At 38.2% G+C, this 16,174-nt stretch overlaps 1 protein-coding gene across 3 annotated transcripts in view; it reads right to left on the bottom strand.

Moving 5' to 3' along the window:
- The window catches only part of SLC15A2 (solute carrier family 15 member 2), an 84,503-nt gene that overhangs the window by 48,852 nt on the left and 19,477 nt on the right, over positions 1 to 16,174 (bottom strand). For 2 of the 3 annotated variants that reach the window (XM_027106159.1, XM_027106153.1), the window contains exons 9-20: positions 12,864 to 12,946; positions 12,357 to 12,443; positions 12,094 to 12,183; positions 11,827 to 11,871; positions 10,711 to 10,743; positions 9,901 to 9,989; positions 8,700 to 8,781; positions 7,994 to 8,128; positions 6,890 to 7,054; positions 6,690 to 6,736; positions 4,968 to 5,078; positions 4,202 to 4,298 (exon numbers count right to left, since the gene is read on the bottom strand). In XM_027106159.1, coding sequence (XP_026961960.1) covers positions 4,202 to 4,298; positions 4,968 to 5,078; positions 6,690 to 6,736; positions 6,890 to 7,054; positions 7,994 to 8,128; positions 8,700 to 8,781; positions 9,901 to 9,989; positions 10,711 to 10,743; positions 11,827 to 11,871; positions 12,094 to 12,183; positions 12,357 to 12,443; positions 12,864 to 12,946 — 1,064 coding nt within the window. The remainder of the gene's footprint in view (positions 1 to 4,201; positions 4,299 to 4,967; positions 5,079 to 6,689; positions 6,737 to 6,889; positions 7,055 to 7,993; positions 8,129 to 8,699; positions 8,782 to 9,900; positions 9,990 to 10,710; positions 10,744 to 11,826; positions 11,872 to 12,093; positions 12,184 to 12,356; positions 12,444 to 12,863; positions 12,947 to 16,174) is intronic. The other variant, XM_027106166.1, reaches the window with a different exon arrangement.

Below are 16,174 nucleotides of genomic sequence, written 5' to 3'. Positions count from 1 at the left end.
GTTATGGGTTGAGTTGTGTCCCCCTAAAACTCATATGTTGAAGTCCTAACCCCTAGTACCTGAGAATGTGACCTTATTTAGAAATAGGGTTGTTACAGATGGAATTAGTCAAGTTAAAATGAGGTCACTAGGGTGGGCTCTAATCTAGTGTGACTGGTGTCCTCATAAGAGAAATTTGAACATAGACAAACATACAGGGAGAACTCCATGAGAAGATGAAGGCAGAGACGGGAGTGATTCTTTTACATAACAAGAAACACCAAATACTGCCAAAAAACCAGTAGAAGCTAAAGGAAGCTAAATGAAACAGATTCTTTTTTTTTTTTTTTTTTTGGTACACGGGCCTCTCACTGTCGCGGCCTCTCCCGTTGCGGAGCACAGGCTCTGGACGCGCAGGCCCAGCGGCCACGGCCCACGGGCCCAGCCGCTCCGCGGCATGCAGGATCCTCCCGGACCGGGGCACGAACCTGCGTCCCCTGCATCGGCAGGCGGACTCTCAACCACTGCACCATCTGGGAAGCCCTGAAACAGATTCTCACAGCTCTCAGAAGGAACCAGATCTACCAACACCTTGATCTTGTACTTCTAGCCTTTATGACTATAAGGAAATAAATTTCTGTTGATAAAGCCACTCAGCTTGTGGTACTTTGTTACAGCAGCCCTAGAAAACTAATACAGCTAGGTCGGTTTAACATCAGAAAATCAATTAATATAATATACCATATCAATAGAAAACTATATGATTATCTTAATAGACACAGAAAAAGCATTTGACAAAATTCAACCTCCCCCCTTCATAGTAAAAAACAAACAAAACCCACAACAAACTAGGAATAGAAGGGAACTTAACCTGATACCTGATAAATACCTATGAAAACCCCACAGCTAACATACTTAGTGATAAAAGACTGAATGCTTTCCCCCTAAGAGGATGTCTACTCTCACCACTTCTATTCAATACTGTATTGGAGTTTCAAGCAAGAGCAGTTAGTCAAGAAAAAGAAATAAAAGTCATCCACACTGAAAAGAAAGAAGTAAAGCTTCTTTATGCAGATGACAGGATTTTGTATGCAGAAAGTCCTAAGGGATCCACTAAAAAACTATTAAAACTATCAAATGAGTTCAGTAAGGTTGCAGGACACAAGATCAATATCAATTGCATTTCTACATATTTGCAATGAACAATCTAAAAATGAAATTAGGAAAATGATTACATTAGCAACAGCAAAATAAAGAATAAAATACTTAGGAACAAATTAACAAAATAAATGTAAAACCTATACTCTAAAAACTATAAAATATTGTTGAAAAATTTAGGTCTTAAAGAAGACCTAAATAAATGGAAAAACATCTCATGTTCACTGACCAGGAGACAGTATTGTTAAGATAGCAAAACTCCTCAAAATCACCTACAGATTCAGTGCAATCCCTCTCAAAAATCCCAGCTGGCTTCTGATCCTAAGCTGATCCTAAAATTCATATGAAAATTCATGGAACCCATAATAGCCAAACCAATCTTTAAAGGGAAGAACTAAGTTGAAAAACTCATATACTTACTGATTTTGAAATTTGCTACAAAATAACAGTAATCAAGAGATTATTGTACTGGCACAAGAATAAATATATAGATCAATGGAATAGAACTAAGAATCCAGAAATAAGTCCTCACATTTCTGGTCAATTGACTTTTGACAAGAATGTCAAGACCATTTAACGGGAAAAGATGAGTCTTCAACAAATTGTGCTGGGACAACTGGATATTCACATACAAAAGAATGCAGTTAAGCCCCAAGCTCACATCATATACAAAAATGAACTCAAAATGGATTAAAGACCTAAATATAAGAGGTAAAACTATAAAACTCTTAAAGGAAAATAATGGGCATAAATCCTCATGACACTGGATTTGGCAATGGTTTCTTAGATGTAACACCAAAAGCACAAGCAACCAAAGATAAAAATTGATAAATTGAACATCATAAAGATTAAAAATGTTTGGGGCTTCCCTGGTGGCACAGTGGTTGAGAGTCCGCCTGCCGATGCAGGGGACACGGGTTCGTGCCCCGGTCCGGGAAGATCCCACATGCCGCGGAGCGGCTGGGCCCGTGGGCCATGGCCGCTGAGCCTGCGCGTCCGGAGCCTGGGCTCCACAACGGGAGAGGCCACAACAGTGAGAGGCCCGCGTACCGCAAAAAAAAAAAAAAAAAAAAAAAAAAATGTTTGTACTTCAGTGGACACCATTAAGGAAGTTAAAAAGACAACCTATTGAATGGGAGGAAATATTTGCAAATCATATATCTGATAATGGACTTATGTTTAAAATATATAAGGAATGCTTACAACTCAACACAACCCAATTAGAAATTGGGCAAAGAATTTGAATAGACATTTCTCCAAAGCAGATTACAAATGGCCAAAAAGTACATAAAAAGGTGCTCAACATCATTAGTCATCAGGAAAATATAAATAAAAACCACAATGAAATACCATTTCATACCTACTAGGATGGCTATAATTAAGAAGATAGAAAAACAAGTGTTGGCAAAGATGTAGAAAAATTGCCACCTTCTATTGGTGGGAATGTTAAATGTACGTTCACTTTGGAAAAGTCTAGCAGTTCCTCAAATGGTTAAACACAGAGTTACCATGTGACCCAACAACTCCACCCAAGAGAAGTGAAAATATATGTCCACACAAAAAGTTGTACATGAATGTTCATAACAACATTATTTATGTTAGTCAGAAGGTGAAAACAACCAAATGTTCATCAACTGATGAATATATGCATAAAATGTGTTATACCTATACAATGGAATATTATTGGGCAATAAAAAGAAATGAAGTACTGATGTATGCTATATGAATGAACCTTAAAAAATATGCTAAATGAAAGAATCCAGACACAAAAGGCCACATGTTATATCATTCCATTTATACGAAATAGGCAGAATAGGCAAATTTATAGAGACTGAAAGTAAACAAGTGGTTGCTAATGCTAGAGGGTATGGGAGGGAATAGTGAGTAACTGCTAATGAATATGGGGCTTCTTTTTGGAATGATGAAAATGTTCTAAAATTACACAACTCTGTGAATTTATTAAAAACCATTGAACATATATTATTGAAAATATATTCTATATATGTATCGAATATACAATATATATTGAATATGTTAATGCATTGAAAACCATTATACACTTTAAGTGGGTGAACTGTATGGTATATGACTTATATCTTAATAAAGCTGTAATAAAAAATGGCATACTAAAGATATCATGCTAATTAATTAAAATAAAAAAAACTTTACAGATTATTCTCATCACACTTCTAGAAATTTTCCATCTTTTCCTTACTCACTGTCTTCTTTTTATATTTAATACAATGTCAAAAGTAATGAAATAGGGCTTCCCTGGTGGCGCAGTGGTTAAGAGTCCGCCTGCCCATGCAGGAGACACGGGTTCGTGCCCCGGTCTGGGAAGATCCCACATACCACGGAGCGGCTGGGCCCGTGAGCCATGGCCACTGAGCCTGCGCGTCCAGAGCCTGTGCTCCGCAACGGGAGAGGCCACAGCAGCGAGAGGCCCGCGTACCACAAAAAAAAAAAAAAAAAGTAATGAAATAAAATTAGAAGCAAGATTCACATCAGAATTAAAATTCAGAGGTGTCATGTCCTGAGTGCTGAGACAATTGCTTTTGATGGAGCACAGTTAATTCATCCCCCAAACTTTGTGTAGAGACAGACATTTGTTACCAGTCTTGGTATTTCAGACTGTGATATGCTAGCAGATCAGTTTCCAAGGAGCTAGGAGACCCACATGTGGAGTCAGTCAAGAAGACCTAAACAATTTTTGTTTTCTTGGGGCCATAATGAGACTGCAGCAAACCATGTCACCTCATAGCAATGACTCAAGATAAATTATGTCTACCATTCCCCAAGACCCTGTGCCTGTTGCCAATGTTATCTGTTTTAAGTTCTCATGGAGACCTTAGTAGGTTTTCTAAAGTCACTATAGAAACTATCACCTTTCACTAGAAATAAGTATGTGATGCTGTCTTGCCACAGAGTCTTATTTGGGTCCCAGGACAGATACAGATTCAGATAGATATAGATTTATATAGAGAGATATGATATAGTTATCTAGACATAAATATAGATACAGATATATGGAAGGAGAGAGTAAGGGTGGCCAGGAGCTACTTACATTAGTAATAACAAACAGATAAGCTGCACCAAAGTCTAGTAGACCCAAATTCAGTGAAAATTCCTCATTTTTTGTTCTACAAGGCACCGCAGAATATCTGGAACAGGACAATTTTAGGTTAGAATAGACATTACAGTTTAGAAAAGCATTCCCATCTCTGGAGGAAAGAGTGGTTTCATCTCTCTACTGATGGTGAATCAATCAGCAAAGCTACCATTTCTCTTTGAGGAGAGGAGTCTCAGAGTGAATTATTTTCATGCCAGGTTTTTTCTACCCCTGATCTGAGCTTTTCATTGTCCGTTGGCTAATTTTTTTTAAACCTTAAACCTGAATGCAGAAGGCACAAATTGTCTTCTTTTGTGAACTTCAGACTCTAAGTCTTCTCATCTAAATTTTAAGAATTTTTCTCTTCTAAGTCTTATGAATTAGTGGAACAGCATAAAACAGTGAACCTGAAAGGATAAGCTCGAACGAGGTGTTAATAGGAGTTACCAAAGGGTAGGAGTGGGAGCCAGTAATAAACTGGCAAACCTCCCAGAGATGGCCTTGTTGACTATACAGTATGGCCTTTACAACAAGCATGGTCTCAATATATCTATGCAGAAAAAGGTGAGACTGAGGGAAGGAGGCAAAGGTCGAAAGAGAGCAGGAATCTGTGTATATTTAAAATTAGCTGAGATATACCTAATCCTCCCACCTATATGCAAAGAAAGCATTTAAAAAACAGTTGTTGATAAAAGTAAAATTACAAGGGTAATGCTCTTACTCTCCTCTTTGCACAGTTCTGTAAGCAGACACACCATAGTCTTCTTCAACACTGAGGGAGGTATCTGTACCCAGGGAGATGTTGATCTCTTCATGCAAAGTGTTAACAAACCTAAGGGTAGAGACATTGTTACAGATCAGACAGACTCTCCCACCTGACAAAAGGGCAGGGGCCTTTTCTGTTTTGTTTACTGCTATATGCCTAGTGCCTAGAATAGTGGCTGGCACATAAAAGGTACGTGATGTATATTGTTAACTGCGTGAATAAATGAACTCACACGTAAGAAGCAATCAGTAGTCTTAGCTGTCCCTAACTTTTTCTTTCCTCAGGTATTAGCTTTTTATCTGCCATACTCTCACCTGATTTCAGCTGGGATGACACTATTGTGATCACCCATGGCAGTCCGAGTCTCCTTACTAACCTACCTTAGGTGCACCTAATTTCTTTCCGTCTTCTAATGGTGTAATTCATCAACTGAGACTCCACTAAGAAAAATAATTATGTGTGTGTGTGTGTGTGTGTGTGTGTGTGTGTGTGTGTGTATGTATATGTATAAATACGTACCAGTATTTATATAAAACTGACACTTTATCCTCTTACAAATGAAGTCTGATTTGACTTATGCAAAACTCAAGACTCCCAGCCCACAGTAGGTTGAGCTATCATTGTTTTGGGTCTGCAGATAACCCTGGACTTTTCCAGAACCATCTTTCTAGTCTTTTGAACCCGGGCCGCTAAATTGCTCCCTCAGTTTAGGTTTCTGGTAGCATTTGCGTTGGTCCCTGGCCCATGGGATTAGAAGGGCAGTTCCCTCTAAAATCCTTGATATTGATTTCTGGACATTCAATCATCCTGCACTAACCTAGAAATTGCTCCCTTTCATCCTTCCTGGAGGTTCCCATTGCTCTCTGACCCAGGGAAGTCCTATCCTCATTGTTGTCTTACTTATTTTTGATCTGTTTACTTTTTCTGAAGCTGCATATGCAAAAGTAGATTATTATGACTGTTCCACCCTTCAGTGAAATTCAAACTTTTTATTGAAAGCTCTCCTCTAAAATGCTATTCTCAACAGCAACCATCTAATCTTGATGGCCATAGGCACATGCATCTGTCTATTTCATGTCAGATTCCTGCCCCAGTGAGCAGGTGACCCCTTCAAGGCTCCATTTCTGTAAATGTCCCAGACTGTCTAACAAGACCTTTAGCCTTATCTAGATTCAAAACCAAGTCTTTTGACTTCAAGTGTGTTGCCTTTACTAAACCATGAGGCCTCTATAGGTTTATTTTAAATTTTACTTAAAAAACCACAGTAACTATAAAAGATATTCAACTACCAATAACAAAGGGAGGATTATTTGCTTACTTCTAAATTTCTCTCTGGTGATCACCGAGAGGAAAGAATTCAGTTATTTTCCTAAGAGCAAGATAAGTGGATAAAATTCAGCAGAAGAGATTTATGTTGCAGAGCACAGGGGGCGTACATAAATACAGGGTCTTCTTTGAATACCACATGAGAAAGCAAGTCAAAAGACTTGGTTTTGAATCTATGCTTCTCACTGCCCTGGGAAATGCCTTCTGACACTAATTCTCTTGACATTCTAGGAAGAGAATCCCTGTACAAGACAAGTAGAATGTGAAGTCTCTTCATGTGAAGCCCCACAGATCAGAAGAGACCCAAGATTCAAGAGAACAGAGAGGCCTGGGTCTCCTTGGCATCCAAACCTCATGGCTGTCATCCCATTGGTTGTTTTGTTTTCTTCATCCTTTACCTACAATAGAGGGAAGTAAACATCAGTTACAGCTGACAAGAGGGAACTGATAATAAGAAACTTTGATCATCATTCATATCCTTGGTAAGATATTGATGAGCCCAGTCATTGTACTCTAAGATAATTTGGAAACTAGGCCATTCCTCAACTTACCATCATGCTAGAAATACTTTTCCCATCTTCTCGAATGATCAGAGTGTACCATTTTTTCTCCTCCACAGAATGCTCAGTGTAGACAGACAAGTTGTGATATTTCAGTTGGAAGTGGAAATTCTGGCTTTTTGTCTTCAGGTGGAGTTTGGAATAGTGTGGCATTTTCTATAGAATGAAGAGCCTGTCACACTCACCTTCTACCCCATCTTGGACATCACAATCTCATAGTAACCCAGGGCAGGTGACCTCATTAGATACTTTCAACATTACCCTTTAACCTAGTAATTCCATTTCTAGAAATATACCATAGGAGTAATTAGAGGCTTGAATAAAGATTTATGAGTACGGATGTTCATTATAGAATTATGTATAATAACAAAAAAAATTAAATACCTATAAGGAAATACTCTACTAAGCCATGTTATATCCACAGAATAGAATATTATGTATCCATTAAAATCACATTCTCAAAGTTTACCTAAGGGCATGGGAAAATGCTTATGATGGTTAATGTTAAGAAAAAATGAAGGTCAATACAGCATATAGTGTTTCAACACTTTTTAAAAATTTGTTTATTCATTTATACAAAAATGCTAACTATGATTATCTCCGTGTAATGGATTTATAGGTGGTTTTTATATCTTTTGACATACTCCCCAATTTTCTACAATAAATGTATATTACTTTTATTGTTTAAAAAATATTTTTAAATGAATATTTCAGAATATATATAATATAGTCGTGAAAATATGCAAGCCAAACTCTTCCACAGGGTGTGTGTTACAAGGCAGTTTGAAATAATAACACAAATTACAACCTATTGAGAGCTTACAATGTCCCAGACATTATGCTAAGCACTTTACATATAATATTTATCCTTACAACAGCTTATGACATAAAAATTATTGCCATTTTACAGATGCTAAAACTGAGGCTTAGAGATCAAATAACTTGCTCAGGGTCTTATAGCTAGGGAATGGCAGAACCAGGAATTGGACTGGGGCAGTTTGACTCCCCAAGTGCATGCTCTTCACCACTGTATTATGCTGCTGCCTTTGCACATAATCTGAATGTGTTTCTGATTCATTCAAGTCCATACGTCACCTGAAAGGATTTGATGGACTCTGCCAACAGAGAGTTGTTTTCATCTCCCAGCACTGTAACCTTCACCTCATTATCTGCCAGATTCAAGACTTGTAGGAAAATCTCTTGGGAATCTGGTTGGGGTGGGGCCATTTCCTTAGGACAGAGAACACGTGTTAGAATTACCAACAAATAACCCTTCAGATACCATGAAAACACATACCTCAGTCCTTTCTCGACAGCCTAGCTCACCTAGTCAGGAGGACACAGTTTCCTACCTTTAAAGAACATTTGGCTTAGAAAACTCTGAAGGCAGTTTGGAGGGGGAAACACCAGCTCAATATAGCAAGCACTGATGCCAGGTAACAAACTCCATGCCTTTTGACTCAGCCGTGGCCTCATACATCATTCCCTAATAGTGGCTATTCAACCTGCCAAAAGTTATTTGAGTGTCTGGTAAGCTATCTAAGAGATGGTTATATATCTTGGATACCGGTGTTTGGAAATTCCTTGACAATATACTCTGAATCACTCAGGTGGGAGGTGGGCTTCATTTTGCACTGCTGCTTTACCCCTGTATCTACTCATTTACGACAAACACTTATTATGCACCTTCTTTAAAACAGGTACTGTGCTTAGGGCCCAGGGAATCAAGATTGAACAAGTCAGAAAAGTGAACAAAATAGGTATGGTCCTGCTCTCATGGCTTAAGATTTATTGTACTCACATTAATTTTTATCTCTACAGTAGCAGCAACTGCAAAGGCCAGGCATGCTAGGATCATACCAACAGCCATTTTCCTAAGTGATCTATAGGGGAAAGAAAGAGACAATGATAGCTAAACTCTAGACTCTAAAGAATAAAATCTAAACCCCCTAAGCTTAGCTAATTTGGTCCCAATTACTTTTCAAAGTATTGCCTCCCCTTCATATAACCTTCTTTCTACTTTTACTTGAGTCATACTGAATTGTTCTCTGTAATGCACCAAATTTTTCCCTCTATCTTTGCTTATGATTTTTTTATCCATTATGTCATAATAACAAAAATAATAGTAATATAGCCAGATTTACTGAACATTTACCATATACCAGTCACTATATATTATTACCTCCTTTTCCTCTCCTTCAGAAGTCTTTCTTGACCCTGGCCTCTCTCTTCCATCTCTGCATTTCCCTGGCACTTTGCTTTCCTTCTTAGGGCACTTAACAAATTTCACCTTGTTGCAATAATTAACCTTGCATATTTTCTAGCTTCCTTACTAAAGAGTAAACTCCTTAAGAGCAAGATTTGTGCTTTTACATTTGCATAGCACTTGGTGCTGAACTCAATAAACTGCTCAATGAATGAGTAAATGACAAAAGGTCATCTGAATATGGTAAGTGGTTATCAAAAGGAAATTGCTATTAAATCAGAAATTAGAGAAAACTTAACACCCTCCTCTGTCAAACTTTACAAAAAATAACACTTCTATTTAGAAGGGGGGGGAAAGCAGTAATTAGGGACAATTCTATCCCCACTCTTATGAGGTCCCCCATTTGTTTCATAGGGACAGTGGAAGATTTAAAGGGATTAGTTATCCTCAAAGGCTTTGGACTTCTTTGAAGAGGCAACTTTCAAGAACAAAGCAACAAGTTGGTTTAGGAGCCTAATCTCACATACTTTTTGACTTCCCATGAAGTAGAGTCCTAACTCTTCAACATCACATATGTAAGTCTGCAGTAATGGCTTGGACTCTCTATCATAAGAATTAATTAGATCTAATTCCCGTCCTTCAGTATTAACAGGCGTTTAATCTAACATGGATAAACAGAAGCAGAAAAATGATAAATCAAAACAAATCATCACTAAGTAGAAAAGATATTGACTCTTTATCAAACTGGGCAAACGTTGAGTCAGTTTGGAGCAACATAGGCATAGTGAGCACTTACGTGAAGTTAATGCCACACTTGGAGACCAGAGGATAAATGATAAAGTCAAACAGTGGGATGAAGATAAGAACCAAAAAGGGATTTAGTACCTGTAACACCATGGTAAAAGGGATTAGTTACAACGTTCTTCTATCATGAGTGTGAGCATGTGCTCTCATTTGCATGTGTGCACTCTCTCTCACATCCAAACACACTTTCATCATACTATGTACAGAATGATTCCACATCCTTCAGTCTCTTTACACCCAAGACTCTATTTCCCCTGCATAGCACATTATCTTCCAAATATCCCAAGGAACCAGTTTCACTCTGAACCTGTTTTTCTGTCAATCAACTGGGAGCTTTCCCCTCCCATTTCCACTTATCTTCTTCAGCACCACAGCCAAGGGAAAAATGGCCAGGAGAAAGGAATGAGAGAAGGAAGAATTGGGGATTGTTGAACAAGAGTTTAAAAAGATAACTGGGAGTCACCAATAAACAGAGATTCTGATTTTGTTGCTCACACAACAAAGCCTTATACTTTCTTTGACAATATTTCCATGATACTTGACATGGAAAAAAATCCAGTGCTTATACTTTCCCTGTGAGCTCAAAACTCAGTCTCCCTGGAGTTGATCAGGAGCTACTTACTGAACAGAGGATGTGAAAGAGAAGTGTGGGGCTTAAAGAGAATATTTTCATTCCTATGTTTAGCTCTCCTCAGCATACAAGGAAAAAAACATCAATTTATGGTTGGTAATCCTACTACTACAGGTAATGGTGTAGATGAGGAAAGAAATAAGTACCCGGGACTATAGAGAAGTCTCCTACCTGCATCTGGTCAGGCTGAAGCACAAAAAAACCCTGAAACATGATAACAAATCACATTAAGATGGTGGCCTGAAGACAAAAAAAAAAGCCTAGATCAACCATCTTGCTAATTAGCAGGTGAGAAGCTTAAGGTAAAATCTATCAGGTCTTTGGTTCAGGATAACTATTATCCTTGTAAGGGTATGCCAGGGGTGGGAGTGGGGGGGTGGGGGTGGGGGGCGAAAGAGACTGGGAATGGCTTTAGGCTATGTCTCCTGAAGGCAGATGGGCTTAAGGGAGAATCTTATTTTCTGTTCACTATGCTTTCTTTAACTTGAAAGAGAATAAAGTCAGTGTGTTTTTTATTAATCTCAGTAACTGCAGTCGTAGGTGGTAATAATATGACGGACAAGACATCATGGTTAGGGTGAAGACTCCCACTGACACACAGGGTTTCTGAAGTTGTTCTCCAGGAGGTCAAAAAGAGGACAAACATGGTAAATCCTGGACAGCCAGGGGAAGGAAAAAGGTGAAATTATATTAAGCAGGCTCCAAACAGACTGGCATCATAAAACCCTGGCATCATTCCACCCTGCCCTCTTCACAACTGAGATGATAGAAAAACAATACAATAATCTAGGAAGTGGGAACAAATGAGAGAAGCGTTTTTGCCAATGAATGGAAATTGGAAAAAGAGGAAATAATGTTTACAATTTTCCCGTTATTTCTATATCCATGTACAAAATATCCCACCTCTGGGTCCTCTGCTGTTAGCCCTGCCTAAGAGATGGTGTCAATTGTGTTGTAGCAGCAATCAAACCTGCTGCTCCCTGGCCAGGCTTAGATGGAAGAAAACATCCACTTCCCCAGGCTCTATCACTTCATTTGCTATCCTCTCAATGCTTCTTTGTATACATTTAAACCTTTCCATCCTTACATTTCTGATTTCTAAAGATAAGATTATGCTTTTTATTTCTAGATTTGCTTTCTTTATTTTGCCTACTCAGTATCTTCATGCTAAAGGCACATCTATTATGATCTTATGTCAGTTTTCAGGCAAAAACACAAAGAAATTTCTCCTTAATATGGATTATAAAGAAAATGATAGACTTCTCTGGAAAAATCTCTTCTACTCACCAAATTCCCATTCATCCTGGTGGCTTGCAAGGTCCATCGTGAGCCCTAGGGCAAACAGATGCTATTAAAAGAAATCCTTTTCTCTGAGAGGGAAGGGGCTGGAGGAAGGGGTAGCTTTCAAAAGAACTATTCTTTTTTTTTTTTTAACATCTTTATTAGAGTATAATTGTTTTACAATGGTGTGTTAGTTTCTGCTGTATAACAAAGTGAATCAGCTATACATATACATATATTCCCATGTCCCCTCCCTCGTGTCTCCATTCTTACCTGCTGATCCAAAAGAGCCCAGAACATGGGCAATGGGATATAAAGAAACAGTACCCTGGTCAGTGCCTTCACATCCATAATGAGCTGCCTCTGCAAGAAGGGGTGAGAAGGAACAGGCTGAATTGCCAGATAGGGTTTTCTTGCTTACAGTAGAAGTGGCCCAGAGCAGTAAGAGAAGAGGTCAAATACAGCAGGAGGGAATCAGTTTGGACATTAGGAAAGACTACATGGAGGCATCAGATGTTTCTGCAGTTCCAACTTACTGGGTATTTCTCAGCTGCCCAGTCCAGCCAGTGCTCTCGCTTCGGAATGTCCGCAGAACGGTTCTTGAAACGGTTGGAAATGGCAAACTAGGGCAGAGCGTAGATATCAGAGGAGAGACCAAAAAAACATCCCCTGCTTTTTCCAATTCATTATCTCTTCCCTCAAACACACATAACTCTTAAGTGACTTACTCCAACCTTTTGATTTCATCAGGCATTGAATTTCAGAATATTTCAAATCTAATTTTACCTATCCTTATTTTCTGTTGGCAACATACATAACTACATTTCAGAAGACTTTTGCCCATTTTTAAAAACGATTACATTATTTTTAGCTTATTGGTTAAGTAGAGGCACAGAGGGAAGACCGATTAATCTCAGTTTGCCAAAAGGCACAGAAGTAGAGCAGAGGTCATTGAGAGAAGCCATGTTTGAAGACCTATATGCTCAGCACAGCGTCTCTTTCCCTTTGACTGAAAAAGGTAGGTAAACAATTCATGGACTTACCCAGATACATTTCACAACCTGAGTCACTATGTTTCCTTCAGGAGGTGGTTTTCTGTATATTTTGCTTCCCATTGCAAACACAACTGCAGTTGATAGACAAATAAGGTTCTTAGCTTCTCATTTAGCACATTCAGTATGTAAACACTAAGGACAGAATGCTGAAATATAGGAGTAACTGGCACATCTCATAAAGGGAGGGAAATGACTGACGCTATCTGACTCTGGAGTTAGAAAAACTATGGGCGCCAAAATGGTCAGTGTTGAGACTTTCCTGTTATCACAGAAATGAAAGTCACCTTTGAATTCTCACTCTTCTTTCTTCATCTCTACATCTGACATATTAGCAACTTTCACTGACCCTCCGTCTTCAGTGCATTTCCTGCCTGCCCCCTCTTTTGCATCACCACTGCTGTGACTCTTGTGTAGGACCTCATAACTTCTATCCTGCATTATCAAAATGGCCACCAACTAGTTTCTCAGTCCTGTTTTCTTCTTCTTTTATCTGATGCCAAATTAAAATCCTTTTTCCAGGACCTACCTAACAAGCCCAAACTCCTGGCATGGAAGGCCTTCCCAAATTCATTATTATCCTGGTGGTTATTATTATCATTAATGATCTCTTGAAGATTTATTATTATATGTAAAGTGTTAGGCGTTTTACATTCAGTACTGATTTAACCTGACAAAATATGTAATACTCTATTTTACACATGAAGAAATCAAGGATTAAAGAAATTAAGCAATCTGTACAAGAAAGTGCCAGAAACTGCATTTTTGACCTGAGGCCTGACTCAAGAATCTATACTCTTAACCACCATAAAGCACCTCATTCATTCATTCTTGCATTACACACTCTGCTAGATACTACTGGTAATAAAGATAAAAAAGAGGTGGCCCCTGTCTGCAATGGCGCTCCCCCTCAACCTACCACTTTCCACTTTACCTTTCATTATTCTCCATTTGGCACCTTATCCTCTAACCACTATTCATCATTCCTATGAAAAATTCTTTTCTGTTCTATTTCTGTTCTTGAGCTCATTCTCTTTCCCTCAACGCCCATCTTTATCCTTTAACCACATCTCCACAGTTATCTACAGGTGAATTTAATTTTCTTATTTTCTCCTTTATTTTACCAGCAATGAGATATTAGTTTTATAATTATAAAAAAGTAAATTTTTTTCAAGTTTATTAAATTTAACTAAAATCCGTGGGAAACCTCCATCTTGGTACCCTCCCAGATGTCCTTTCCTCCTGAATGGACTTCCCAGCTCTAGCCAGATGCCCCTCTAGTAGATCTTCTACCCAAGATGCTTTTCTCAGTGACCAGTAGCAATTTCCAATATCCTTACATCTAGAATGCCTGAATCACCTTACTCTTCTCTATCTTAACTTTCTAATTTCTCCATTCCTCTCAGTCAGATTCACTCTACCACTTTTTCTTTATTTATCCTCTCAGTTTCCCCAAAGCTTCTCCAAATAGCACCCTTTACCTACCACAGCCTTCTTACTGTTGATAGAAAAAATAGTTCAGAGAAAAGAATGCTAATCCTGGGAGACCAGTGGACAGACAAAGAGGTATCTAGATAAGTGGAAGATTTTGGACAGGAAATAGACTGCTCTTGAAACTAAGAATGATCCTAGAAAGAGGCTGAAATTCTCAGGAATTCTGGTCTAAAAAGTGACAGTGAAGTGATAAAAGGAAGACCTTGACAAGTTCACACTTAAATTTCAAGGCCACTTAACCAAAGAAGCTGAGTAGGGACCTTGAGTTTCTCTACCATCTCCTTCTACTAGTAGACGTTGCCTCTTACTTCACAAAGAAGATAGAAGGCTTCAAATGAAAACCCCCTCAACTTCTTGCCACCAAATCTATTAACTTCTGTATCCACACCCATCCTCTCCTCTCTCCATTTAGGTGAGGGTGATTGATGTTCCTCCTCCTGTATAAAGGCAATTGTGCCATGTGTGCTTTCATACTGATTATACTGTTTTATCTTACATCTTCAACATGTTTCTTTACTGGAGTCTTCCTAATGACATTCAAGCATGCTCAACATCCTCTCTTGACTCCATGTCGCCTTTCAGCTATAAATACTGTCTTCCCCTTCATCCCTCTTATTCACTTCCCAGTTTACTCTAATTAGTCTCAAATCTCCACCAATCTACCATAGATGATATCATCAAATCAATGACCCTCTTGTCGCTATATTTAATGGACATTTTCCACCCTTATCTTGCTTTCCCAGTCAGTAACATTCGTTACTCTGAACGAGTCCCTTCTTGAAATCCTCTTGGTAGCCAAGATAGAACAACTATCACTTTGGCCATTCCTTCTTAGTCTCATTTGTGGGTTTCCCCTCTTTGCCTGTCTTTTTTTGTTGTTAACTGTTGAATCCTTTACCTAATTCAAATACAAAATTTGACCCTTAACACATTTTTATTGTAAAGGAAATACAAGAACTTACAAGTAAATGCTGGCTTGTATAAAGGTATGCTCAACACTGAATACTCTCATTTAATAATATAAATACATAACAAAGAATTGACAATCTATATATTGGAGAAAATAATCATTGTTAAGTTTTCATTACATTAAGACTCATTCCCATACAAATTTGAAACATTATTCTAAAGGTTTATGCCATAGAGATTGCCCCTTAATTTGATTCTGGCATTAATGAAATCACCCTGGTTCTCAAAATACGATTTCTGCCTCTCCATTTGCACTGTTTTTTTCCTACCTGGAGAGCCATTCCCCAACTTTTCTTTTGTGAACCTTTATTTGAATAACTTCAGTGCAACCTAGTTACTCATGCCTTTGCTGCACTTCCTTGTAGATATCTTTATTTCTGCACTTATCACAGTGAACAGAACTTCATTGTTCACTTATCTGTATCTTTACCAGGAAAATAAAATTCCTTGCAAATAGGTACCATAACTTGTTTATCTCTAATTCCTGGTGCTTAGATCATTTGACTGTCTTTTAAATACCAGTGTTCCTCACGGTTCTATCCTTGCTGTCTTTTTACCGTACTCTTATTATCTCTTAGTTATTCCATCCATTTTCATGAATTAATTGCTATCCATATATTAATAGCTCCAGATCTTTATAGCTGAAACATTTCTTCTGAACTTTAAACCTGTATTTCCAAATAAATGTTTGATACTCCCAATTAAATGTTCCAAGGACATCTAAAATGTAACATGTCCAAAACTAAATTCATTAGTATTGCCCCAAACGTCTTCTTCCTTATTATCAGTTAATAACCCTACTATCCACCATTTGCTCAAGCCAGAGCCCTACATTCAAT

The sequence above is a fragment of the Aethalodelphis obliquidens genome, unplaced genomic scaffold (assembly GCF_003676395.1).
Source record: "Aethalodelphis obliquidens isolate GAN/ISIS:26980383/991018 unplaced genomic scaffold, ASM367639v1 scaffold1, whole genome shotgun sequence".
In the NCBI taxonomy this organism is placed as follows: domain Eukaryota; kingdom Metazoa; phylum Chordata; class Mammalia; order Artiodactyla; family Delphinidae; genus Aethalodelphis; species Aethalodelphis obliquidens.
This window is presented reverse-complemented; position numbering and strand designations above follow the sequence as displayed.